The following is a 25,810-nucleotide window of genomic DNA, read 5'->3' on the forward strand; positions in this document are numbered from 1 at the left end:
CAGGTCCTATTGCAACACTGACTTACATCCTGAACACCGTCAAATGACTCAGTTAGAAGCGATTAAACGCTACCTTACAGGAAAAGAGCCATTGCTCCAGTGCAAGTATCTTGTTAAATATATTTCTGGAGATACAAGTAGTAGACATCAGCCCAGCTAAACAGTCCTTATATTGAACCTTCTACAAAATGAAAAGCTGCTTAGTTTTACCAGTGATAAACTGAAATTGGCTTATTGGCTCATATTACTTTGGAATTTCTTTTGGTTTTGAGTTTTTTTTCAGCACATGGATAAGTGCATATTTTGTTTGAGATATTAATGGAAATACAGACCTTTTGTGGTTGTTAGTAGACCTAATTGCTTTAACCTTATATCATGTGCAAGCGCGAGCATGAAATAATGCCTAAATCGACATGTTGTATGAAATGGGAAATGCATTCTTCATTTTTTAATCTAAATTTTTTGTTAGTGCAATAAAATGATATGTGAAAAATACAGTTGTAGTAAAATACCATGTAATATGGCACAGTAAATGTTCAATTCTGTGGAAATTCTGAATGCATATAAGAGAGAAAGTTAGTACGGTAAAAATAATGAATATTTATTCAGCTAAAAATTTTTTTCTCTCTGTGTGCACATATGTATATTGATTTTAATATATTATAATAGGTGATAAAGAATTGATCCAGGAAGTTCTGTTTGATGCAGTGGTGAGTGCACCAATTGAAGCTTATTGGACCAGTCTAGCCTTAAATAAGTCAGAGTAAGTAAGCTTTGTATCAGTCATTATAATCATGGATGAATTTTTATAGTTATGTTCAAGAACTGAGGAAATACTCAACAAATACTAATATTTTGTCTGATTAGCAAGATATATTTGAATCAATTTTGTGATCCTTTTCAGTTCATTTGCTTGTTTTAATTTCTAACTGTATTAAAATGCATGAAAAGCAACTGTTAACCATTTCATCCTAAATACTGTCAATTTTGAATTCAATATTGAGTGTTTATGTTGCAGTGTACACCACACTGATTAGCTGTAAGATTATCCAATGTATAGCTACTGAAACTGTACATTAACCAAAACATACAGTTCTGAGTACTTCTAACAAACTGTTCAGAATAATGGAGGAATTTAATGCATAATTCACACAAAAAAGTTGATGGAATATGTAATTTGTCCAAGAAAAAGTTATATGCAGAAAAAGTTGCATTGGTAAAATATTTTTTTAATCCTTCTTTGTTTTCTAGTACTAACCAGGATCTAGGTTCCTATTACAGATTAACAGGAAATTAGCTGGTCCTTATTAGAGTTGATATGTTTCACCTAATTCATTTACGTTATGATGTACTAAAACATAAAGCAACATTAATCAAGATGTTATATGTGTTAGAGAAAACAGGTTATCTGATTAGTGGAGTTTCTATGCGATACTGTTGTTGAAAGGCAGTTCTGGAGATTGTCCAGATTAGATTTTGTTAAATTGGAACCATTTTTTTTTTTAATTGAATGAAAAAATAAACGATTGTAAAAACACATACTCATACTGAATAAGTAAAATCAAATGTGATAAAATCTGATTCATCAACCTAAGGATTATCCAGTCTCCTCTTAGGAGATGAGAAATTATTGCATGTTAATGTATTTTAGGCATTGATGAATTTATGTAAAAGTATAAGGTTTCTTGGAATCCTACACAATGAAACTATAACAGAGCCAGTAAATACAAGGAAGACAGCTGCGGGGAGATATTAGTGGGAGACATTTGGGCCTCTTTCATATCCTGTCTTCCACTAGTAAGAGAGGCCACTTACTGAAGAATGTTGAAGACTTGAAGTATAAGACAGCAAGAGGGCTGAGACTGTGGTCACTGGTTTTGTGAAAATAAGGTCACAGTTCCTGTAGCCGTACCAGGACTAGTTTTAAAGCAGCTAGCTTGGTACTGATAACAGTGCAGCGACAGAGGTCAGCTTGGGATACCTGCCGCGTTTTTGTCGTAGGCTCTCGAGGCTAAAGCCTGCCTTGATGGCAGCTACATTTGATTCTGAGCTAGGTGGTTTAAATCTAGCTTAGTTTTGCTCCTATGAATTTGGACCTATGAATTTTGCACCTATGAATCCGAGTGTGGATGCACCATAGAAACGTAATGGTCATGGAAAAAGACCTGGAATTCATGCCCCTCTCTCGGACCCCTGGGTGCCAATGGCCATTAAATGCTTGGTGTATAGCTATGCCACACCTTTTTACGCCGTGGCTTCGGTGTGATTTTGCCACACAAATTCTACCAAATTTACCATCTTTGCCATTTAGTATCTCTCAGTGTAAACAGCTCTTACACTGCGTGTTTGCCAAAGCCTACATGCGTTTAACTTAAAAAACAACTTTTAAAAAATGTAGAGAATAAGAGAACTATGCTCCAAGATAATCTTTTTCAAAAATGTGTATGCTTGTACTTCCTATGACCAGTAAAACAGCTTTATCTGTTTGCTGTCTGCAGACGTTATCTTTGCTCGTGTTCTGCTCTATTTCAGAAACTCTGACAAGGGAGTGGAAGTTGCCTTCCTTGGAACACGGACTGGCCTATCTCGTATCAACCTGTTTGTGGGGCCAGAACAGCTTACTAATCAGTAAGTAACAAAGCTCTGCTTGGCAGGCATGCGTGAAAACAAGAAAAAAATATTTGTAGGAAGCACATCTGCTTTTTTACAGATTTTACACTCGTGCAGTGAAATACATAGAACAAATTAGAATTGTTTTGTAAGATCCTTTAGATTCTTTCTTCAACTGCAAGTCATGTAACAGTGAGCTATTTTATACCTGTAGCCCATACGGTTACTTTTCCCTCACCTTCCTGGAGTTAGCCTCACATATTTATTCTCCTGAGTAAAATTCAGGAGGTACTGCATCTGCAGGGGCTGCAGGAATTTCTTTTTATGTCCTGTCTAAAAACAAATATTTGAGACTTTTTCAGTGATTTTTACGTTATTGTTATGGAATATTTTGGTGTTGAAATAAAACCAAATGGCAGAAGAGGATTGGGTGAAAGGGTGGTCGGGAGATATCACCTTTCAAAAGATTCCCATTTGTTTTTTGGAGAAGATGCAATGTAGTGCAGGTACATGTTTCTTAAAATGGAGAGATATAAGGTCCCCTAATTAATGGCACTTTTTTCAGGCAGCAGTTTGATACTGTAAGGCAAATCTGTATGCTTTCTGTGTAAAAGAAAACCTGCTCTGGATATTTATGATAAATTAAGTTTATGGAATATACAATTATATGGTGCTTATCTGACCACAAAATATTGTGGTAGTTATGAGTAGCCTAAAAAACGAGATCAATAGCATTAAAATTTGTTATAATCAAACAGTAAACCAGAGCAATAGCATGGAGACCATATTTGATTTTTTCCCTCACATTAACCTTCTTCTCTCAACTTTCCCTGAAATTATTGGAGAATAAAGTATGTTGTCTACTGCCTCCCCTTACATATTATTTGGAAAGTAGACTGTTAATTACATTTTTCTTGCTTAAGAATGGAAGCCAGTGACAGCAGACTACCATTCCTCCAGTATCTTTTCCCCATTGTACAGTTCACAGTTCTTGCATTATGCTGCAAGAAGAGAAAGGTTTTTTAGACTAAGCATTTTTACTTCACACATCAGTACAAATGTGCTTAGTGATACGTAATTAGAGGGACTATTTTTTTTACTACTTTTCCATCCTTCACACAAAAAGCAATTGCAAGTGTGTCACGAATAATTATTAGGTGCTTAACCCTTTTGTTGTATAAATGATATAGAAAAGCCATCCAAAGTCATTTTCTTTCCCAAAAGATTGAATTTTGTTTTGCCTTGTCTTTCCAGCTAGAAACTACTGTATGGTATGCACCAAACAATAAGTATTTTCTTTCTCTCTTCTTTTTCAAGAGATTTTCTGACAGCTGAAGACAAGGAGAACATTTTTAACGCTGATCATTTTCCACTCTGGTACAGAAGAGCTGCTGAGCAAATACCTGGGAGCTTTGTCTATTCAATCCCATTTAGTACAGGTCTATAATTTTGTCATTCTATAAATGCTGAGCCATATATAATACTGAAAAGATTCCAGATATGTCAATCAGAGCAGGAGTGGGCTCTGAACTTAATCTCAAATGTTAATCTAAAATATGCATTGAAATTTTCAGCTAGTTCACTGGTCCTGTGACCAGGTGCTTCTTTTGCAGGGCTCCAAGTAAAACCCCAGGATGTGGCACAACAGTTTTCATTGAATGTTTGCATAGGTTGAACTTACAGCCTAGAATTTTAAACAAGAAAAGTCCAACAGAGCAAGTGTCCACATCATTGGGAAGCCCTACTGGTTGTCACCGTTGTTACCGTTTTTAGCAGAGAAGCCAAAAATTGATTGCTTGTGTCAGTGTTTTAAGCTTGTTGGGATGCTGGGGAAGTTTGAAATGCCAGTGCCTGGCGCCTGTACGTTCTGTGCATACATGGTCTATGATGGTGGTTGTCATATTAGCATATTTCCTGAGCGCTAAATTCATGTGGACATTTGACTGTATTTCAAATTGGAAAATACAGCTGAATTTCCTCATTCTGTAATATGTTATTTCAATTTGAATATTTTTTTCCCTTAATACACCCTGCAGAAACAGCAAACAAAAGCAACGTTGTGACAGCTAGTACTGCTATTCAACTTCTGGATGACAGAAAATCTCCAGTGGTTGCAGGTAAAATAGTTGCGGTTTATTTATTTTGTTCATTTTTTAAAAGTTGTGTATCAGTTCTTCACTTTTTCTTTTAGGCTAGCATAAATTTCACATAGAAATACATCTTTTGAGGGGAGTGGAGGAGAGAAAGATGCAGTTGCACCTATAAGATGTAATTGAATGCCTTCATGTGGAGAACATTTAATGTCTCCTCTCCCTACGTATTTGGTCCTTTATTAGTTGGCTGTCCAACTCTCTGTAAGCTGTGGAGTTTGACTTAATAGAAGAAACAGCCGTTATCAGTGAAGCTTCTTTTAGTAGAATCAGAATATACTATGTTAAGCAAAAGGAAATACAGGAAAGGACTGTCTGATGTGTAACAGTTCCACACAAGCTTCATATGACAAATGATTCAAAGTATGCAGTTTGTCTAGGTTATCAGAACTGTGATTTGATCAGAGAATATAAATTGGATAACTAAGGTCTGCAGTCTACGAGCCAAGAGTATAACAGTATCTAATGACTAAAAAGTGAAGTTTGGCAAATACAGATTAGATACAAAACATGTTTTTAACAATTAGAGTAATTAATTGTTAAATTGTTGGATATTTCTCACTCAAATGCTTTTCTGAACAATTCGCTTTAGTTCCCAATAGCTACTGACCTTGAAGAAGGAATTAGTTCAGAGAAGCTTCATGGCTTATTATGCAGGAAACCAAGTTCTCTTATCTCAGGGAAAATTAGGTAGCTACCGCATGAAACAACAACCATCCTATTTTTCTCATGTTTAAAATATGATTTAAAATTCAGTAAGATTGGTCAACACAATCCTGAAAGAGCAAGAATATGCCAGGTGATTGAGAAACCTCTAATCTGTTTCCTCAAGCACAGAATATCTCCACTGATAATAGGAGATTTTACAGTGTCAACAGAAAAGCACCCTTCTGACTCCAATTTATGTGAATAACATTATGCACAGCTCATTGAACTCTTCTGTAATATAACAGGAAATCTTAATTATGACTTCATACCCCTCCTATTAAACCATAAAACAGCATTTATACACAAATGTCAACTTAGATATCTGCAAATTGCTGAAGATGTAATTAAGAGTTTTCCTTGCACAATGAAGAAGATTGACATGTTATTTCTAGAATGCTCCTTTGTCAGATGGAGTTAGGAAAAGGTTCCTCATGAAGTGCAGTTTATCATCGCCTGTGAAAATGCATGGGGTTAGTAGGCATCTTAAAATTTGTTCTTTCCTTGCTAGTGTTTGTACTTTAGTGTTTGTTTGAGGGAGGTATCACACACAACCAACTCTAGCACTGTATCAACAAGCTCTGTATTTTTGTGGTAATTGTAAAATAGAGAGGCAGATGTTCCTGCTCCCAGTTCCCTAGTGACTATGTTTAATATCAAGCATTTAAAATTACTTGCGTCCCATACTTTCTATCTAAAATAAAGATTGGGTCTTCAGAGCTTTTTATTATTAAATTGGGCAACAGTTTTCCATGGTATTTGTAAATGCATAATGCCGTGAAAAATCTGAGCAGTGTATTAACATACCTAAGCACACCAGGGGCTTTTTACTTTTCTGTCTGTAACCTTTAGAAGCTGTGTGATGGAGATTTTTTCAATACAAAGCATTCTGAAAGAACTTGCTTTGAATAATTTTTTCCATCCCCCATGCAAGATTTGGAGTTGTTTTTTTTCCCCTGCATCTGTGCGAACTGTTTTGCATGAAAGTATTACTCAGGCAGCCACAGCCTTTCAGAGACAAACAAGTATATGCATTATTCTCGTCCTCTTTCAGCTGGAGAGCATAAATGCGCCTCGTCAGTCTTTCTTTTTCCATCAGAAAACTTGAAACAAAGTACCCCACATCTAGTTAACTTTTTAGGTTTTATTATAAGGTTGGCATTGTTCTGTTTTAAGCAAAACATATTTGGAGGCAGAAACTGCAGCAGTGGCAATTGATGAGAATTTGAAGTTTCCTTAACCAGATTTGGGAGACTAACGTAGGATTATGGGTAACATTTTCAAATACCTAAATCAAAGTTCAAATTTGGCCAAAACATATCATTTTAATTTGTGAAGTAAGTATTCCTCGTTCACATTTGGTGTGAGTGGATTACAGAAAACAGCAGGCTGGGATAGACATTTGGTGTAAAATCATTCTCTTCCCAAGAGAGATTTGGCTGAAAATAAAGCTGCACCAGAATGCTGTTTTTTACAGATGACTAAAAGAGTTTAAAATAGGCAGAGAGAAATTAGAACATGATTATAAAATGTAAACCTGAGTTAGACCTGTCCACAAGGGGGAAAAAAAAGAACAAAAACAAGCCTTACTACAAAATCTGCAGTCTCTTCTATTGTCTTTGTAAATTATTATTTTTTTTTTTTTTTGGTAGAAAAACATTGGTCATAACAGACTTCATGTTAAAATCCACGCTAAGGTTTACTGCAAGTAGGGAAGACTCAGCCCTTTAATCTAGGCAGGGAATCTTAAAATCAGTGAATCTCCAGACTGTTACTACAGAGAATTTAAGTGCCACTGCTGCTCTTTTACCATCTGTACCTATTAATACCAGTTCATTGAGAGAATGTGTTTGCTTATTGGCAAAAAAAAAAAAAAAAATTTTTTTAATCACTCCTGTCTCTTTCAACTGAGAATGTGATTTTTTTTTACTTATATGAATGCAAATTTCTGTAGGAAGTATATGAGCAGAATATAAGTCTAAAATATTTAAGTGTAGTAGCAGCATATTTATCACTATTAATACATTGAGAGTTTAATTTATTTGCAGGAGAGACAGGGACAATAATACAGATTTTTTGAAATTAAAGCACATTTATGCTCAAAATTGCTTGGTCTTAATGTTCTCTATTATCATGCCTACTATACTGAGTTTACATTTTAACAATCAGGTTCTTCAAACTGCCCATGGTACAATGTGAAAGGGAATGAATGGAGGTGGAGCTTTGTTTGTGGTTATTCTCAGCTTCATCTAAAAATTGTAGAATCACCCTCAGTCTTGAAGTTCCATGAGAGGCCGTGTAAGACCGATGTTCCTTTCAGTAAGCCGGATGAAGACAGTCAATATAGGAATTTTGAATCTAGGTAGCAATCTAGTTATTACCAATGAATCAGATTAGGACTGAATTCTATCTTCTGAGGCTTGTAGGAAAGGCTGTATGTTTCATGATTTCATATTAATTGTAATAGAGTTTAGTATTATATTTTTGTATTCTTTGATATTGCATGATGAGTGAACTCGGTTCAGGTCCTTGATTTGAACCTCTACCTCCAAGTGAATGCATGAGCATCTGGATTAGTGCAGCATAGGATTTATATATGCTATGTACACGTTTCTTTTTATTTCCAATTTATTTCTGGAAAGGTATTGGTTTCATCAGTATCTTTATTAAATTTTGTTTAAAATCAAATTTTAAAGTTATTGCTCACCTGGACAGTTCTGGGCAAGAGTTGAGGAGGAACCAAGCAAAGCAAAGCTAAGCCATCATTGAATAACACAGGCTCTACACAATTAAAAATGTTCAGAATAGAGCCCACTTTACTAAGCATCTGCCTAAAGATTCTGAGATTGTGATTTGGACCTTGTGATACATATTTCTCCATAGACACATTTTGGCTCAAAAACTATAGTATGATATAGGACTTTATAGAGCCCTTCATGTTAAAAGAGGGCAACACCATTCACAGATAACATGAAAATTAGCCTTTTGCGATGTATGACTAAAGATATCAGAACTGATGCAATCTTCTTTAGTGCAAAATTTGATAAAGGACACTGCAGGAAACTTCTCATGATTTCAGAAATTATAAAGGTCTCTTAGGGTTGGTTCTTCACAGAGCAAACGGAATACTGGACTTCAGACCTCATTGAAAAAAATCCATAGCAGCACTTAGTAAAAAGCTCTGGACACGCGTTCAGAAGTGTGAAACATTAAACTGTCCACACCCTCTTCAAATGTCTTTGCAGGCATTCGAAATTTAGAGTTTGAGGGAGATGAGGAGTAGTAGTCTTATTTTTTGTTCATTACAAGGCTGCTGAAAAATTTGCCAATAAAGTACAAATTTTCTTTAATTCTTTTGTTCCTATTTGTTATATTTATGTGCAAACTAGTTATATACATGAACCATGTCCATGCTGCAAGAAGGTATACAAATCTAGTCATGGAAAGACCATGAAATATGTTTGCATTTCTAATACTGCAGGAGCAATATGATACCTTATTAACATGAGTCATCTTAAAGATCAAAAAGAGAATTGAGTGTCTGTATATCACGGTCTTTTCGTTTCAACAAACAGCAGTGCTGTCAGTGGCAAGGGACCTTTCTAAGTCCGTAGATTTGAACATCAAGCATATAGAAAGATGATACTACTCTAAAACCTAGTTTGAATGTCATCAATGTGTCCTTTCCAGAAAGGAAAACTTGCAGAGGAAAATGGTTTGTAATTATTAGATATAACTTACATGAGCAACAGGTGTTTTTATTTATTTATTACTATTGCCACCTATTGATAAACATGTAGAATTGCAAATAAGTTTTGTTCGTTTCCATGGTACCAAAGCATGAGGGAGGAATGCCTAAAAAGGATTGTTTTTATTTAATCATTTTATACCAGAAATATTTTAAATATAATCAATTTTGCATTGGAATTTCTATTTATCAAAGTCAAAATTATGACATAAAAAATGCTAAATGAGTTTTCCTTGCACACACAATTTTCTGTAGTGTCTTCATCAAAATTGAGTAGTATTTTAGTCTGTTCATTTTAAAAAAACTCAAAAGCTTTACCAATAAAGTCAGACCTTCAGTCTCTGAATAGAGGCAAGCCCTGATTTGATTGCTCTATGTCAAGTTAACTGGAATACTAGATTAATGGAAGGTCAGTGTAGCTAAATTAGAGAAAAATGAAAGTATTCTGAATATTTCTCTTATTTAGAGTAATTCTGTAAAGAAAATAAATTTGTGTTCTTCTCATGGTCTTCTTTCCCTGATCCACTCTCTTTTTTGCTGAATCTACATTAAAAAAAAAAGATTACAGTAATTCCTGTTTGGACAGAAGAGAAAACTTATTGGTGGAAGAGCCCTGGCTTCCTTCACTGTTCCAAGCTCTTTGCTGTGTTGTTGTTGTTGTTGTTGTTGTTGTTTAGTTTTTCTTCTGTGCGTTAAGCATTCCTCATACAGATGGCCTAAAGATCAGCCCCTCTCAGCGTCTTTGGTGGTGAAGGTTACCCAGAAGCCGGTAACTCTTGCGAGAATAATAGACCCATAAGGGTCAGATTCGTGAACATGTTGAATAATAGTTACACTTTGTAAGTAGTCCTTCCAAGGGAAGAGACTTATTGCTACTTTTCCGAATGATTAAGAGTGGCCTAATTTTTTGCACAGGCATTGTTTTCTGCTGCCAAGCAGTAAAAGCTGAAAAGAAGATGGGAGATACGTTCTATCATCCATGACTCATATCTTTATATAGCGCATTGTCTTTCCGTAGGTACGTGACACACAAGGGTCCCTGGAATCTGTCCTTCAAGCGCATGGCAGGTGCATTTAATTCCATAGTGGATGGTGCCGTAACACAAGGGCACAGTGAGTGTTAGGTTACTCCATGTCCTCGGCCACGCAGATATGTGAGCGTGATAGAAATAATTTTTTGCATAAGAGATTTCTTAGAAACAAACATGTTTATGCAGCTTACCACAATGAAAGGAATACCTTTTAAAATAGCACTGTTAATTTCTGCTAAAACTGTGATTCATCTTTGAGTGTTGTTTTACGTATATATTTTTTATTTTTAAATATACATTAAAATATAAATTTAAAAATAATAAGTGGACCTTTGTAATCAGATATAAGAGGTATAATTAAATTTAAGAAAAGACAGCTTAGCCCTCTTCTGTTCACTGATTGATTTTAAATTCCTTTATTAAAAATCTTTATTATGCAAACATAGAGTACTATGTATTCTATGTCCCAAATTGTCCCAAATAAAACCAGGATATTTTCCCTTTCGAGTATCTAACTTTTCAAACCTGATCCTTTATTTTTATAACCAGCCATATCCAGTTCAAGGGTTCTGTCTCCAAGCCCTGGTTAGAGATGAATTTTTCTCTAGAAGTCTTTTCTTTCATCACCTAAATAGTTCTCTGTTTTATATCATTTTAAGAACAAGCATGAATATAACAAGAAATTCAGTTATTCAGTGTTAAAAGTTCCCCATCAAGCTGCTAAAAACCTTTAGGTACTTTGGATGACAGAATTTGAAGATTTAAATTCTGCTTGTTTGTTTCCCATCCATAAGATAAGGAAGATATGGAAAAAATTTAATTTCATCACCAGCTTGTTAAAAATGACATGTGATTTTGAATGCTTCTCTTTTGGCCACAGAAAGCTAACACTGAAAATCCTGCTGTTTAGGATATTTCAAATTGTGCCTTGAAAAAAGGAATCACTCATAATCTCATATTGCTTTTGAAATGTAAATCTCTGTCTTTTGAGGTTGGTCACACTTTGTTTTTTTTTAACTTCCTGTTTGAATTAGTGTTTGTAGAACTGCAATTTAAAAGGAAAATTTGTGGATATACCAGTTTCCAGTAGCTGAGACTTTTGGTGATGGAGGCTCCAAGTAGGCAGGATTCTTTTATAGTTTTGTGGAGAAAATGTGCACATTTTTTCTGAAACTAACTGCCTTTATATTATTAAAAATATGTTTTTCATTCTCCTTTTTATTTTTATTTTTTTTGGTATGTTAGTAATTGCATTGTGTTACCTTAACACTCTGTTTAGATTTTTTTGGAGTGAATTTTGCATGCACAGATCTCTTTGAGCCGGAACCCAGGACATACTTTAAAAAAGTCAAGTCCAATAATTTGATTATCTTCCAAAAAAGAGAAAAGTAGTTTGAAGTAGTGCTATTTCTAGGAATGATGATATTGTGAATGTTAACAAATAGTTAAGTCTGTTATGGTTACAACAGCACTTGAAGTAAATATATCTATTGTAAACTGCTCTGTTCTGCTTATAGGTTTTTTTTGTTTGTTTTCTGCCACATGTACTGCCTTGGTATTACTATATTACCAAAGACATTCAAGCAAATGTCACTGCATTCCTGCAAAGTCCTTAAAAATATGACACCATCTATAAAATTGCATTTTAGTATGAAGGCCTAAGGGAAAATGAATATGCCATCATAATGACACACCAACCAAATGTTTGAAGCTTTCTAAAATAGATGTTTTCCTTGTCAGGCAAGACAGTGATTTACTTAATCTTTACTCCCCTTCGTAAGCCACAGAAGATTATATTCAGCAGTAGCGTTTAGTAAATCCCTCAAAATGCCTTGCATGCTTTGGTGGAAAACCACTAGTTTATATTTTTCCAGAGTTTCTTGTACATTTTGAATATTATCTTTGTATTCATAAATCTAATATTGGTATATAAACTAATGCTTTCAGTTTCAGGAAAATCAGTATATTTGCACAGTCTAGCTTTAAACAACTGACTGACTGACTTGGGTTAGGAGCCATGACTTGGTCAGGAAACACGCTTTGTAGGTAATCCTTGGAGAGGGTAGGATCCTCCACAAAGTGCTTCAGAACACGTGCTACAATCCTGCCCCTCTGCAGTGGCTGAACAGGGAATCTGAAGTTAGAGAGTCCATTCGCCACCATTCACATGTTTGCATTCATTTGCGTTTGTTCTCAATTCATTTTACCACATAGAGTTAGTGCCTGCAGTAATTAAATGACATGGTTCTTGGAGATATTTCTCTGCTAGTGTCCTCTGGAGAATTTAACCTCTTTTTGCCTAATTCTTTTCTTGGGTTTTCCTCAGCACTTATTCTCAGGGAATCTAGGGCTCTGACGGATAGATTAGATCAGTATCCTGATATGTACAGTAAATTTCTTAGAGGATTCTGTTTTTCACTTATGCCTTTTTTTTTGAGTGCTATATAATTTGGGTAGGGGTAGGAGCTTTGGTAGCAGAATGGGTCTTGCGGTCTAATAGCAATCAGATTCTAGGGGTATTTTGCCAAAATATTCTGCCGCTAACAAAATAAATCCTTGATTGGAGAACAAGGCAGCAGAGAATCTGTCAGTTTTTTTTTTTTTAATTCAAATAATACTGTGCATATATGAAGCTCAAAAGCACTTTGCTGAGTGATTCTCTGCAGTTATGCAGGATATGAATACATTAATCTCAGATTAAATACCATGGATTAACTAATTCATCTCCCCTGGAAGACTATATTTCCAAACATTGACAGTCTTCTCATAGCTTCTTGTCTCCTTGAAAATCTTCTGCAAAAAGTTCAACCTGCAGTGTGCATAGCCCAAAAACTGGGGGATTACTCTGTAGTCAGTGAGAGATAGCAACTGCAACTTTCCTTGGAGATAGTTATGTAGTATATAGTCATAGGTTTGTTTATTATGGGTTTCAAATTCCAACTCCTTTTCCCCCAGGGTGGGTTACTCCCACAACCTGGGAAGCATACAATCATATTTCAAGTAATATAAACCCAGGAAGTATCAAGAATCATTTATGATTATTAGTACTATGACACTTCCGGCCAGGTCTGAAGATCAAAATTGTTGAAGTAGGCATACTTTCTGGGTGCTTGACTAAAGCCTGCGTATCTTTGTCTTCCGGCCAGCAAAGATGGATAGTTATTAGTAGGCAACAGTTGGTCTTTTTTTGTTAACATTTTAAATGATAGATAAGCTATGTGTAATATAACTAAACTGTCTGCTTTGATATTCAAGAAGAAGGATCCTGATTCTGGCTGGACATTAGATTACCAAGGGATAATGAGGCTGTATTTTGACTGTCCTTTTGCAAGTTTTGGATGGAGAGGCACATACGGCAAACAAATATGGTTTAGTTTGTTAAGCTTTGTTTCTTTCAATATAGATACTAAGGACATTTTCTGAAAAGAGCATTGGCATATCATAGTTTTTAATCTCTGTTCTAGGCTGAAATTTTAGAAGAGTGCTTTCTCCATCTCCATTTTCCACATTAGTTTCTGAAAACAAAGTAAAATGGTGAGCCTATATTTGAAAGATAGAAATACACAATATATTTACTTTCTCTGTCTTTGCAAATAGCTTACAGAATAGCATGTCCTGATGTTTGGTTGACTTTGTGGAAAGGGATGCTTTTCACAGAGATTAAGAAAAAAATACTGTATTTACTATAATACCTCTCACTGGATTGCTGAAAAACAACAAAGCTTTCTCCTCAACCTTTATCTGAAAAATAAATCTCTACAGACAATTTCTTATTTCAGCAGCAGATGTCCATTGCTAAGCTCTACAAATTAAGGGCACATCTGTAGGAAATCCCTAGATCCAGCCTTCCACTTGTAACAGAATACACAACAAAATGTGCCTTTTATCTCTATTTTACAATAGTTGAACATTCTATTTCCTGCACTGCAAAATAAATAATTTTACATTTGTTAATTTAAGCAGGTGAATCAATATTTTTCTCCGTTGACTGTCTCTTGTAAGCTTTTCATTATAAATTACTAGAATTTGTAAATGCATATTCGTAAATATATATATTCTTATCAAAGTTGAATGAGATGTTTCTCTTTTTTTTTTTTTTTTTTTTTAGCAAACAGCAAATTATAAAGTGTAAATCAGATTTTTCATGGACTGGCTTGTTCTACTCCTGTAGCAGAGTGAACTAATGGTAGTATGAAATACTTTTCTTCCTGGCAGAACTCTGTATCAACTTACAGCCTTATGTGTGCATGAAAATCCCCAAAGCATCTTAAATGTGACTTGGAAAGAGTTTCTTTAAATGTTTTTGTGCCCTTCATTGCCCTTTTCTCACCTTTTTTTTTTCTCTTTTTTGCTTTCTTACAATAAGAAGTCTAAAAGATTTTTGTTGGTTGGATTTTTTTTTAAAGACTGGGAAGATGTTCTGTTTATTTCTTACTAGGAAATATCGAGTCAATTCTTGTTTCTGCTCTGCTTGAAGACATCAGAAGTGTGAACTTATTTATAATGAAAGCTGCCGTGCTGCAGCTGAGCTTGTTAGAAACAGTGTAGCTGAAATCTCCATGGAGGTTGGAGGTTTATTAGCTTTCATCTTAGGATCTGCAGTGTGAGTGCAAGTGTGCTCATTTTAGGTGGTCACCTAAAGAAAGCACTGTGATTTGGCTTGGCTCTGAACTCATCTTTGGACCCATGCACAGAAAGATCCTATCCAGTAGATCCAGCAAAAGGTGGATCTTTTGCTTTGAAAAATGTTATTACAGTAAATGGAAAAAAAAAAGAATAGAAAATGTAGATCTCCACATTTATTTTGAAAGTAAATTATTCATTAAACTTTACTAAATATTTCAAGAGAGAAGAAAATCAAACTCCCATCTGAAATACATATTCAAGAGATCAGATTTAAGAGCCTGAATGTGAATATTCTGTAAGATTCTGTGCTGATGATGTCTCATCTGAAGTCATGTGCCCAATTTTGAGTGCTGCGTTTTAAATAAAATGTAGACAAACTGAAAGGGTTCCAGGGAATGCAAGAAAAAAAATAAGTTTGGAAAATTTGGCCTTACAGAAAAATTTGGAACATCTTAGTTTGTTTAGTCTAGAACAGAGAAGAATGAAGAGAGCCTAATAATTTTGAAGTACTTAAGAGTTACTTAAAAAAAAAAAAAGGAAAAAAAGAAAAAGAAGACAGTAATTGATTGTTTTTCATGTCTGCTAGATATAGGTTAAGTCTGAGATGCTTATTTTTTTCTGGACATGAAAGTAACTCCAGATGCAGGAATGAGTTATAAAAGTCGAGTTGCAATTATTACTAGGTAGATAAGAGCAAGGGTTACATGCCTCCTGGCATGTAGCCCATTACTCAGTTGAGGCTGTTTTTAGAATAGCTGCAGAGCTCAGTCTTGGACTCCATCTACTGCAAGGAGAGTGGAGGTCTCTGAATGCCGTGGGATGGCTTCCTTCTGCCCCTACTGCAGACCGTTTCTCAGCCATTGCCCCTCATGAGCCTTCTGCCCAAGGGAATACACTGGTGATATTTACAGCAGAGCAGGTTTAGCATAGATGTTAGGAAAAAAATCTGCAGACTGTAAGCATAGTTGGTCTCTGCATCAGCTACCTAGACAGGTCTGTTGTCCCCGTCACTGGAGAGGTTTCAAAAATACGTTGGACAAACATCTGTCTGGAATAGTCTAGATGTTCTTAATCTGGTCTCAGAAAGAGAGATGGAGTAGCTACCTCTGTTGGTTGTCTTAAAACTGTCATTTCTAGGAGTAATTTGAAAAATACTTCTGCACTTTCAAAATATTCTTTCTGTTCAAAATTTATGGTGCTCAAATGGTTTTGGCTCTGATTTCTTCCGATGGTAAAATTGCGCCATAGAAAGTTCAGGGTGGACCCTTGAATTAATTTAGCTGAATGTTTTCCCTGTGAGAAGGAGAGCATGTAAACATGCAACCATATTATCCTCCATACTGAAGGCAGCATTGTGATGAGAGCTGCGTCTGCCGTGCGATCTGCAGAATGGGGCGTTTGTGTAGATTTGTGAATAAGAAGCTTCAGGAATGCCTTAGCAAGCATGGGTACTCGTAGGAGAACGGGTCGTGTCTCTTCATATACGCTATGTGTGCTTATTTCAGTGCTCGTACCTGAAACACAGTGTAACCTTTCTTCCTTCTTAAGCATTTTCTCAGCTCTCTTCCTTCTTCCCTAGTAAGTAATTTAGAAATGAAATGTGATAGCTAACAAGGTGCTTCCTGTCTTCGAAGCTAGATAATGGATGAAATGCTTTATTTTTGTCTTGCAGGACAGATTGGAAGGTGGAAAAAATATTTTCAAATGTTTTTGACAGGTTCTCCAAGCGATCAGCAGCAGTGTATAGATTGGCCCATTCTAAAACTGATTGCGAATTGTATTTCTGGATATGTACCACAAATTTTAAGAACCTACAATGCAGTCATTTATAATTATTCTGCATTTTTCTTTGCAGAAAGCTCACTCATGTTGGCTACTGGCTGTAGCTACACCATAGCTCCTATGTCGTACTAATATTACATAAATGGCTAGTAATGGAGAATGGAATACTTGAAAGTGGCTACATCAAGATTATGTGAGATGCCCAGCCTTCAATAGTGGCTTCAGAATATACATGCACAAAATATAAATAAACTTACATTCATTTACTTAAAATCTTAATATAACACCATTCCAAGGGAAAAAAACCAAATATATATATTTACATTAAATTTCTTTAATGTGAAAAAGCAAAGAAAAGCAGTTGTAACTAATAAGTCAATCCTATTTAGATTCCAGGCCTTTTAACTGAAGGGAGGACTCTCTGTTTTCAAGACACCAAAGACAAAAGCAACTCAAGCCAAGGAACTATCAAATGGCTGTTTTTCCTCAGGAGTCCCATGCTGTCTTGCTGGGGCCAAGTGTTCTCTGTGGTATTTAGCAGTAAACGCAGCATAGGCACAACCATAAACAGCAGCTGCCAACATCATTAGACACACGATTCCACAGACAACTCCAGTTATTACTACAGTGGCAATCGCATGACGCAAACTAACAGGCCTTGGCTTTGGTTTAGGTTCACAGTTTGAATGGCTGTTTTCCCCGTGTTCGCTGTGATGAGCATGCTTCAGAGAGCTTCGGTGCTCAAAGTTATGGTGATGAACGCTGGCCAGATGCACGTGAGCTGTCGTAAGAGGGCATGCCCCAAACAGCTCGTAAGGAACTCTGAGGAGGTCTTTTCCCTTCCGAATTCCTGGTGTTGAGCAGATAATGCCATCGCTTATTCCTCCTGAAAAGAACACATTATGGTCTTGAGCTTTGGGGAGTTCTGAATTAACTTCATGTAAAAGTAACGGAAACCTTAAGAAAATTTAGAGTCAGCTTTGAATTTGTACTTTTTCCAGTTAGATCAAAGGTAAGATGATTACACTTTAATAATCATATAAACAATTATTTGCCTGTAAAAGTAAAAAAACAACACTGGTATAAAAATAAGCAAATGCAAATTCATACCATTACTTGTTTTTATAAACAAAAATGGAAGCAATATACTTAGTAAATATATCCCATTGGACTTGACAGAAATATTTCATGAAGTAGTCATTGTTCTGACACCATACGCTAATATTTGTCATGATGCAAAGAGAAAGTTCAATAAGTTGCATACATGAACTATTTTTTAAAACAAGGCTCATGATATTCACAGATTTAAAGGAGTTAAGATTACTATTAGCTCATTCAAATGGTAGATTTCATAACTGTTGAGAACCAGCTTCTGCTGTCTCCCAAAGGATGTATTTAGTGTAAAGGAAAGTGAAGTAGGAAACCTCAATCCTGCTAAAGCATGCGGTTGGTCCTCAGCATGTAGAGCGACACGCTGGGAGTAGACCACAGCTTTAGGGGCATAGTCTGTCAAGGAGTCAACAAGGCCAGAAACAATGTTTATGTAATTTAAAAAGTCATCTTAACTGAGTCAACTCAAATTTCTCCCTCTCTTTTATCTGAAATAAAATACCTTTTAGCTAAAGCCAAACAGAGAGATTTTCATTTTGAAGAGAATTTGTTTGAGAAAGTAGTGAGCAAGATGGGCCCAAAGCGTAATCTTGAGACTACCTTCTCCACAAATATTGATGATATTCCAAGATATGTAATAGCATAGCAGCTAGTCTCTTGGTCTTTAGTAGCCAAACCCAAAGCCTGGATCCTGACACCTCCAACTTGAAAGTTTGAGTGTGGGTGTGGGTAAAGCTCCAAATCCTGCAACTCTGGCCCTTCTGTGGTTATGAGTAACTAAAAAGCCTGTGCTTGGAATAGAAAATTGGAGCTCCACCTGAACCGAAGCATTCTCTGTAATTATTTAAGAATATGCATCAAGTATCAGTTGCCTGGCCTGGATTCAGGTAAGAAATACTGAAACCTTTTAAAGTCATATTGGACACAACATTCAACACTTCTTTTAAATTCAGACAATATTCTGTCTCTAGCAATGTTTTGTTAGGGCTTGCAAGAAATATCTGTAGAGCCACAGTACTGTTTTGTAATAAGTATATGATATAAGTAATGGGAGAGATTAAAGTGCAGTGTAACTAATTTTTTTTCATTTGATTTCACGAGTAATTTTAGAGTAACATAAACTTAGAAGAGGACGTAATACGTAGGCTTCTTTTAAAAATTGTTGCTAAAATGAATCTGTAAGTTCCTTATCACTTCATTTTGATAGTTTGTGAAAAGATCAGAAAGATGGAAAGGCACCACTTTCTAAACAATTTCTAAACAATTTTGGGCTATTTTTTTTGAAATAAGCTACAGAACCTGTGCTGCTGGCAGAGTAATTAAGATTATCTGCTTACCTTGGATCATTACCTGCTTCTGCACAGAGAAGTCAGAACCCCTGCCAAAATTTGTTGTAGGAAAGAATGCAGCAAAAGCCCCGGGACGACATAATGTTCTACCAATCCAAAGTATTAGGATTTTAACCCCGAAAGGGGTTAGCCTTTTGTCCGTTTGGCCGGGGCGCTCCCTGGCAGCGGCTTTGCCTAACCCAGAGGCTGTTGTACTGACTGTGTCCCCGCGCAGCCCGTAAGCGTTTTGCAGCTGGCCTGGTCTCGGGAGCCCTTCTGAGACGCAGGCGACGGGGGCCCTCTTCACATGTGCTGTGTTGTGGCACGCTCTCTGTCGCTTTGGTGTACAGATAGGAAGTCCGTAATTTGTATCACATTCAAGCATCAAAGCCTGATTTAGAGAAGAGCAAATTGCCCTGTGCTTTTGAATTCTCGAAGTCTGAATATATCTCCCAGCAGAAGGAAAGAAATTTCCTTTACTGCTTAAATCCTTTCCCTGCCTACGCTATCTATAGATGAAGTAGATATGAGAAAAAGTGTTTTGGGATGATGAATGCTTGTTTACTTTTTTTTTTAATCATGTTCGATTATAAAGCTTCTCTGAATGCAAGGAAAAAGACAACTTCTGAAATACTCAAAAATAGAATTGAATCATACTCTCTTTTACATAGAGTAACTCATGAATATATTTAAAAGCAGGTGTGACCAAAAAATGAGGCTACTTTTTAAAATAAATTTCACTTTTTCCCATGTGATGGTATTGCACATTTCTGTCAGGAAATGGTCAATGAATTTAGTACCTTTCAGTTAACAACAAATTAAGCAAGAATACTATACAAGTGTAAACGTGCAGGGTGCAACATATATTCTCAGAGAATATATTCTTAAAATATTAAAGAGCTACTGAGTGATATGTATCATGACTTAAAGAGAAATCACAATTCTGTGTTCTCTAAAGTTAAATCGATACTGATGCCAGGATTGATATTAACCCTCATATACCAGGCAAAAAGCTTCTAAACAGTAGGTGTTGATTTCTAGCAAAAATGCAGTGGTAGAATTAAAGCAAGTGTGTGTGTTTGTGCATGTGTGCTTATTGTATACATAGATATGGGCATATACAAATACGTGTATTTCCATAATGTATCTATGCACACTTTATATATGTAAGTGTGTGTATATGTATATACTTCCTTTCTCTCTTTTTATACGTTTATGTAAAGTTCCTCTATAATTCTCATTTGCCACCTGTAATTGTGAAAGCAGCTATACTCCAAACTATACATACGAATAGATTTTAGTATACTCGTTAGAGGGGATGTTCTCAAGTGTGAGGTGACTCGTGATGGCCACAGCAGGGAAGATCAGCTGGATGCTGGCGGTGTGTTCTCCTCATGTGCATTGTGTCTAATGAGAAGAGTTCCTTACCTCTGTATAAGAAGCTCTCCAGCCAAAGTTTAAGGCCAAAGACATTACAATTACATTGCCAGGGATTATCTTGGAAGAGAACCACTTTCAGGTTTGGAAGGGACTCCAGCAGACCTCTGTCCATTTTCTCAAGTTTGTTATGCTTCACAGACAGGAGTGTTATATTCCCTGTACTGTTTCCCAAGGTCTCCGGCAAACGTATTATGCTGTTGGATGACAAGTCCAGTTCTTTTAGGTGTGGGAGGAAACTGAAAGTCTTGTTTTCTATATAATGGATGAAGTTCCTAGTTAGGTTTAGAACCTGTAGGTATTTTAATTTTTGGAAAGCACCTGCTGCCAAACTTGTGAGGGAATTGTTAGACAAGTCTAAGATTTTGAGCAGTGGTGTTCCAGTGAATGCATTTTGATTGATTTTCCAAATACGGTTATTCTGCAACTGTAGTATCTGAATTTCAGGGGGTAAATGGGCAGGAATTTCAGTAAGTCCTCTATTCTTGCAGTCTACAGTCTTTGAAGCTGGATAGCAGAGACATTTTTCGGGGCATCCATGAGCCACATGTATTAATAAGATGATGCTCAAAACCAAAAGCCAGTTACCTGTATCACAAGTGAAAGAAGCAATAATGCTGTGAAATTAATTTAAAATTTGTGTCTTTTTTAATACACAGATTAGTAAAATAAGCAAAGGATATACAGTCTGATAATAAATGTTAATGTAGGTAGCAAAAAGAAAATTTGTTTTTAATTTACATTAGTAAATCCTATATGATACCAAAATTCTTTTATAATGCAGAATTAAGTCAGTGCTTCCATGGTCTTAAAGTGAAGTACTTCCTACTTATCTTAAGTACAAATACCTTTCAGCAGGTTTTGCCATCAGCAAAGCCGCAGAGCTTGAAGGAAGTGTTTCTACCAAGTTTCTAAAACTATTACGTTGTAATGTTTCACTCTCTATAGCAGTAATAACTTTGAGGTGTCTTGTGCCAGTAGAGTTGCAAGTACAGCTTTTATTTTTCTGCCTTTTTATTAGTTGTGCTACCTAGAAAGAATTAAGTTAATATGCTGTCAAAAAAATAACAAGCTTCAAAGACTTTGTTGTAAAAACAGATAAGAGCACTTTTCAGCAATCCAGATTCTGTAGGTTTGTTCTTTAAAATATCTGTGTTTATACTTTTTGCTTCTATTCTCTTATCTGAATGCCAGCTGTATTTCCCATAGATACGAGTTTCTAAACACTAAGCAAACACTTGTCAAGAAGCTGTTAAAAAGATAAATGAGGTCACAGGAGTACTTAGTAAAATTTAGTATTTATAATTATTGTCTGCTCCCTGGTATTCAAGTCAGCTTTAATTGAAGAAATAATAGTTTTTACCTTCATATACTGTTAACAATCTTACATTAAAAACAAAGTGCTGCCTAAAGCTATGTTCATATGCATAGCATAAAATAAAAGTTAAAAAATCAGATGTTGAGTGATTCAGTTTGAGTTTCTTTGGCTAACGAAAATCAGATCTGTTTGAGAATCAGACTGATAAATCCTTTTGTAACATTGTTTTTCAGATGCCTCAAATCATTGCTACTATTTACTACTTTAAAGTAGAAAGCATTTTAGTTGGTTACTGCTTAAAACCTTTTAGAAATTAAAGGATAAACTGCTTATCGACAGATCAAACATTAATTAGTAAGAGTGATCAATCTCTTGAGGAACAACAGCGTATGATTATAACATTGAATATGACAAATGTATAAATGAAAGTTATTTTAAGACTACAGTTTAAGTTACAAACTACTCATTAATTTTCACTTTAAAATGAAATTGTATTTAAATTAAAATTATACATAATCTGAAATTCCTCAATTCTCTACTGTAGAATTCACTTGAAAGAATTCAGCATCCGTACAAGCAAGATAAGCAATACATTCAGCTCATTATATTGCTCTGCAACAGTTGGCTCCAGAACTGAGACACAAGTTCCAGTGTAGAGTTAAAAATAAACACTGGCTGGTAAGGCAATATTGTTTAGAGCACAGAATAATTTCGCTGTTATTCTAAATGCTTCAATATCTCACCTTTCATGCTTGTTTGCTTGTTCTCCACCTTGCAGAAGGTCCAGTCCAGTTTTCTGAAGCAGAGCAGTAGCTGACGCTTTGTTCTGATTCCCACGTCAAATCTGTAATGTGCCCATCCAGTTTCCTTTGTGTCTTTTTTTTAGACGGTATCTGTGGCTGGCACAGAAGTGCAACTATTTCTAGTGTGTTACCATCAGCCTTTGTTTTTTTTCTTGATTGTGATCTTTTTTTTCCCACTGTCCATCTATGACTCTCAGATGCTTACTCTGCCTCTCGTAATCAGTCAAGTGGCCGTGCGCGGAATGTCTGTCAACTCTAGCCGGACAGCTGTGACATACAAATCATGACCTGATAGCCCTGCCTTTTCGATTGTTTAATCTGCCTCAAATGCAAGGCACAAAAATAAAGCTCCCCTCTTAAATCCAGTAGAGTTTCTGAATTCGGGGGGGTTATTAGCTCTGCTGGGTCAGTTTCTGCACGATCAGATGACTCTGGCCATGGATTCTGGTTATCCTGGGCTGTGACTGGAGGCAGCGTAGTGTATAGTGTCACTACAAATAGGCCTGTGTGTTGATGACATGGTTTTGACAGTGCACTTGTTTGCTCTTCTAAGCTTATTCTTCTGACATCCAAAAGGATTAGGTGTGCTGACAGGATTTCCTTGCCTGGGAGCACTAACCTGGTGCCTCAGTAAAAATGGCACGCACACTTGTGTGGTCATCAAGAGTAATGAGCAAACCTGTTTCTTTCCAAACTTATTGGAAATAACTGGCAGGCGGTATTAAACTAGTTCTCCATGAATTCTTACGGTGCTTTGACTTGTCTCTTTGTTACTCCTTCAGTTTAAATCATTCATACTGTAGCAGTTACAACGATAAAGGGATCGATGACCTGTGACTATGAAGGAACTCAAAGGAGTTTAAAGGAATGTGAGATCTAGTATAACAGGGTCTTTCAAAGTCATATGATCACTTCATCTGTTAGCTTTACAATGAGGAAGGAAGTCATGTAATTAAAAGCTTTCAGCTTTCTTACATATAACATAGCTTTTCTTGGCGCCAAATTCTGCTTTTAGATGCTTATGAAAAAATGATAGTGAGCTCACTTTCTAGGGCAAAATTTGTATATTATATAAAATGCTATGGAAGGAATCATTGAAAAGCCTAAAATGAACCTCTGGAGATTGTCTGGTCTGCTGTTGAAAGCAGGGACTTGGATTAGCTTGTTCATGGCCCTGTCAAGCTGAGGCTTGGATGTTTCCAGTGAGGGAGATTCCACCACTTCTCTGGGCAACCTATTCCAATGTGCAATTGTTCTGAGTGAATAATTATTTCTTATATCCAAACAGGGTTTCCCCTGACCTGTGCCCATCACCTCTTGTCTGTCATCATGCATCCGTTTGAAGACAGTGCCTCCATCTTCTCTATAGCTACCGTTTAGGTGCAGAAGGACGACGATTAGGTCCTGCCCCTACTCCCTGAGCCTTCTCTTCTCTAGCCTAAACAAACACATTCCGAATGATTCTCAGTTTGCTTTTTGATTAGTAATTTCGTTAGTTGAGCTCCCAAGAGATTAAAAGTCAACCCTGCCCTCACATAATTTGCTGTGTATTTAATATCTGCTAAAATACTGTCATGTGTTCTGTGGTTTCTCCTATATAGGTATGTGTAATACAAGGATTATTGCTAAAGGAAGCACAGCAATACAGTTCGCCTCCTTCTGCTCCCCAGACTGTAATTATTAAAGTTATGCTGCCAACATAACAAGATAAAAGATGGGGATCTTTACATCTCCAGTACATGACACTGCTTCCTAAAATAATTGGACTTTTCTTTAAAAAAAGGGACTGTAACGCATTTTAGATCTATGTGATCATAGCTGAATTCCCTGCACTAACTCCGGTGCAGATTTATGACAGTTAATATAGTGCACTTTGCTAGGTTTGCTGAGAGTTGGCCTTGGCCCTTTGGTGCCTAAGGAGCTCTTGCATCTATTATCTCCTACCAGACTTAGTCCTATCCCTAACCTCCGGGCTGGCCCTTTTGTCCCTTGCATGAATTGTGCCCACACCAGTGATCTCATCTACCTGGTCTCCCTTTTTCACCCCGTCACTTCTTAAACTTGCAGTCCCTTCCCCTCTGTCCCTTTGTCCCTGGTGTCTGCTCTGTCCCTCAGCCTGCTCCCTAGTCCACTCCGGCAGGCATCTTTAATTCCCTTTTCTTGGCTGCAGGAGGAGATCTAGTGTGCTGCAGTTGCTGTTCAGGGAGCATGTTGTAAACGCAACTGCGTGCTATGAAGAACTGTAACTGTTATTATTGCATGCTTTGCTGAATTGTTTCTGACGCAAGTCAAGACAAAAGGAGCAGTGAGCAGAGCTGAACAGTGTCTGAGACCATGAAACAAGTGACACTGTGAAAAGCAAACCTGACTGTTCATCTGGAGGCCACCAGGATTGTTGCTGCCAATGGCAGACCGTATTGTTCGTGACAGTCTTGATGAGTGGCGCGTCATCTTGATACCAGATGAAAGACTGCAATTTAGTATAGAGGAATCCCATAAATGTGCCTTACTTGGTACCACCGCCGTTTTAAATGGCTCCAACTTTCCAAAGGGAAGGGGAGATGAGCTTAAAGATCACTTGTAAAATACTTTATATTACTATCAGGTTAAAGCAAAGCACTCTCTTTGTTGCACAATATATTTATCTGGCATTTCCCTTCTCAACCTGCATATGAGTGCACACCTACAAACATATAAACACACCTATCTTAAATAGTACCAGTGAATCATTTTAATGAAGATAGAACTAAATGTAATAAGGACTCATCCTTTGCATCAATAATAAGCCTCATGACTTTTGGCAATATTATAGGATGTACTAGCCTTCCTATTGTTGTTTTCTTCTGTGATAACACTTTTTCACACTTCTGAGTTCTCCATGGACTTAAAATTGTATTTTGGCACATGAATTCAAAGGGTTTCTTTTTTAAGTTGTTGTTCCTTTTTAAAGAAGTTTTGCTGATCAGGTGGGTTTGCAAGCTCTCGCAGCACTTTGTGTCATCAAACGGAAACCTTAAAGAATGTCCCTCAACCACCTCTCTTATTTTGGGTAATCCTTTGCTGCTACAATTGTATTATTTTTAGCACTCACCATATTAAAGAGATGTTCGTAGGACAAGGTCATTGAAAGTTAAGCACTGTGTGAGGTTCACTTCCAACAAT

The 25,810-nt window shown here is 36.4% G+C and overlaps 2 protein-coding genes across 2 annotated transcripts in view; one reads left to right on the forward strand and one right to left on the reverse strand.

Moving 5' to 3' along the window:
* The window catches only part of LOC112971748 (voltage-dependent calcium channel subunit alpha-2/delta-3), a 187,307-nt gene that overhangs the window by 87,327 nt on the left and 74,170 nt on the right, over positions 1 to 25,810 (forward strand). The window contains exons 13-17 of the mRNA XM_026077430.1: positions 4 to 101; positions 670 to 763; positions 2,533 to 2,628; positions 3,928 to 4,049; positions 4,647 to 4,727. Of these exons, the coding sequence (XP_025933215.1) occupies positions 4 to 101; positions 670 to 763; positions 2,533 to 2,628; positions 3,928 to 4,049; positions 4,647 to 4,727 (491 nt within the window). The remainder of the gene's footprint in view (positions 1 to 3; positions 102 to 669; positions 764 to 2,532; positions 2,629 to 3,927; positions 4,050 to 4,646; positions 4,728 to 25,810) is intronic.
* Positions 17,105 to 25,099, reverse strand: LRTM1 (leucine rich repeats and transmembrane domains 1). Its single transcript, XM_026077429.1, has 4 exons — positions 25,013 to 25,099; positions 21,376 to 21,557; positions 20,519 to 21,144; positions 17,105 to 17,538 (listed from the first exon to the last, which is right to left on the reverse strand). Exons 1-4 carry the CDS (start codon positions 25,097 to 25,099, stop codon positions 17,105 to 17,107), a joined length of 1,329 nt encoding a protein of 442 aa, XP_025933214.1.

This window comes from Apteryx rowi, unplaced genomic scaffold (genome assembly GCF_003343035.1).
Source record: "Apteryx rowi isolate R43461 unplaced genomic scaffold, aptRow1 scaffold_452, whole genome shotgun sequence".
Classification (NCBI taxonomy): domain Eukaryota; kingdom Metazoa; phylum Chordata; class Aves; order Apterygiformes; family Apterygidae; genus Apteryx; species Apteryx rowi.

Coding starts and splice junctions, on each gene's coding strand:
- LRTM1 (XM_026077429.1), bottom strand. CDS start 25,099: ATGACGCGCCACTCATCAAGACTGTCACGAACAATACGGTCTGCCATT. Junction 21,558..25,012: donor GCCTCCAGATGAACAGTCAG/GTTTGCTTTTCA, acceptor AATTCTTTCTAG/GTAGCACAACTAATAAAAAG. Junction 17,539..20,518: donor GGAGAGCTTCTTATACAGAG/GTAAGGAACTCT, acceptor TGTTCTTTTCAG/GAGGAATAAGCGATGGCATT.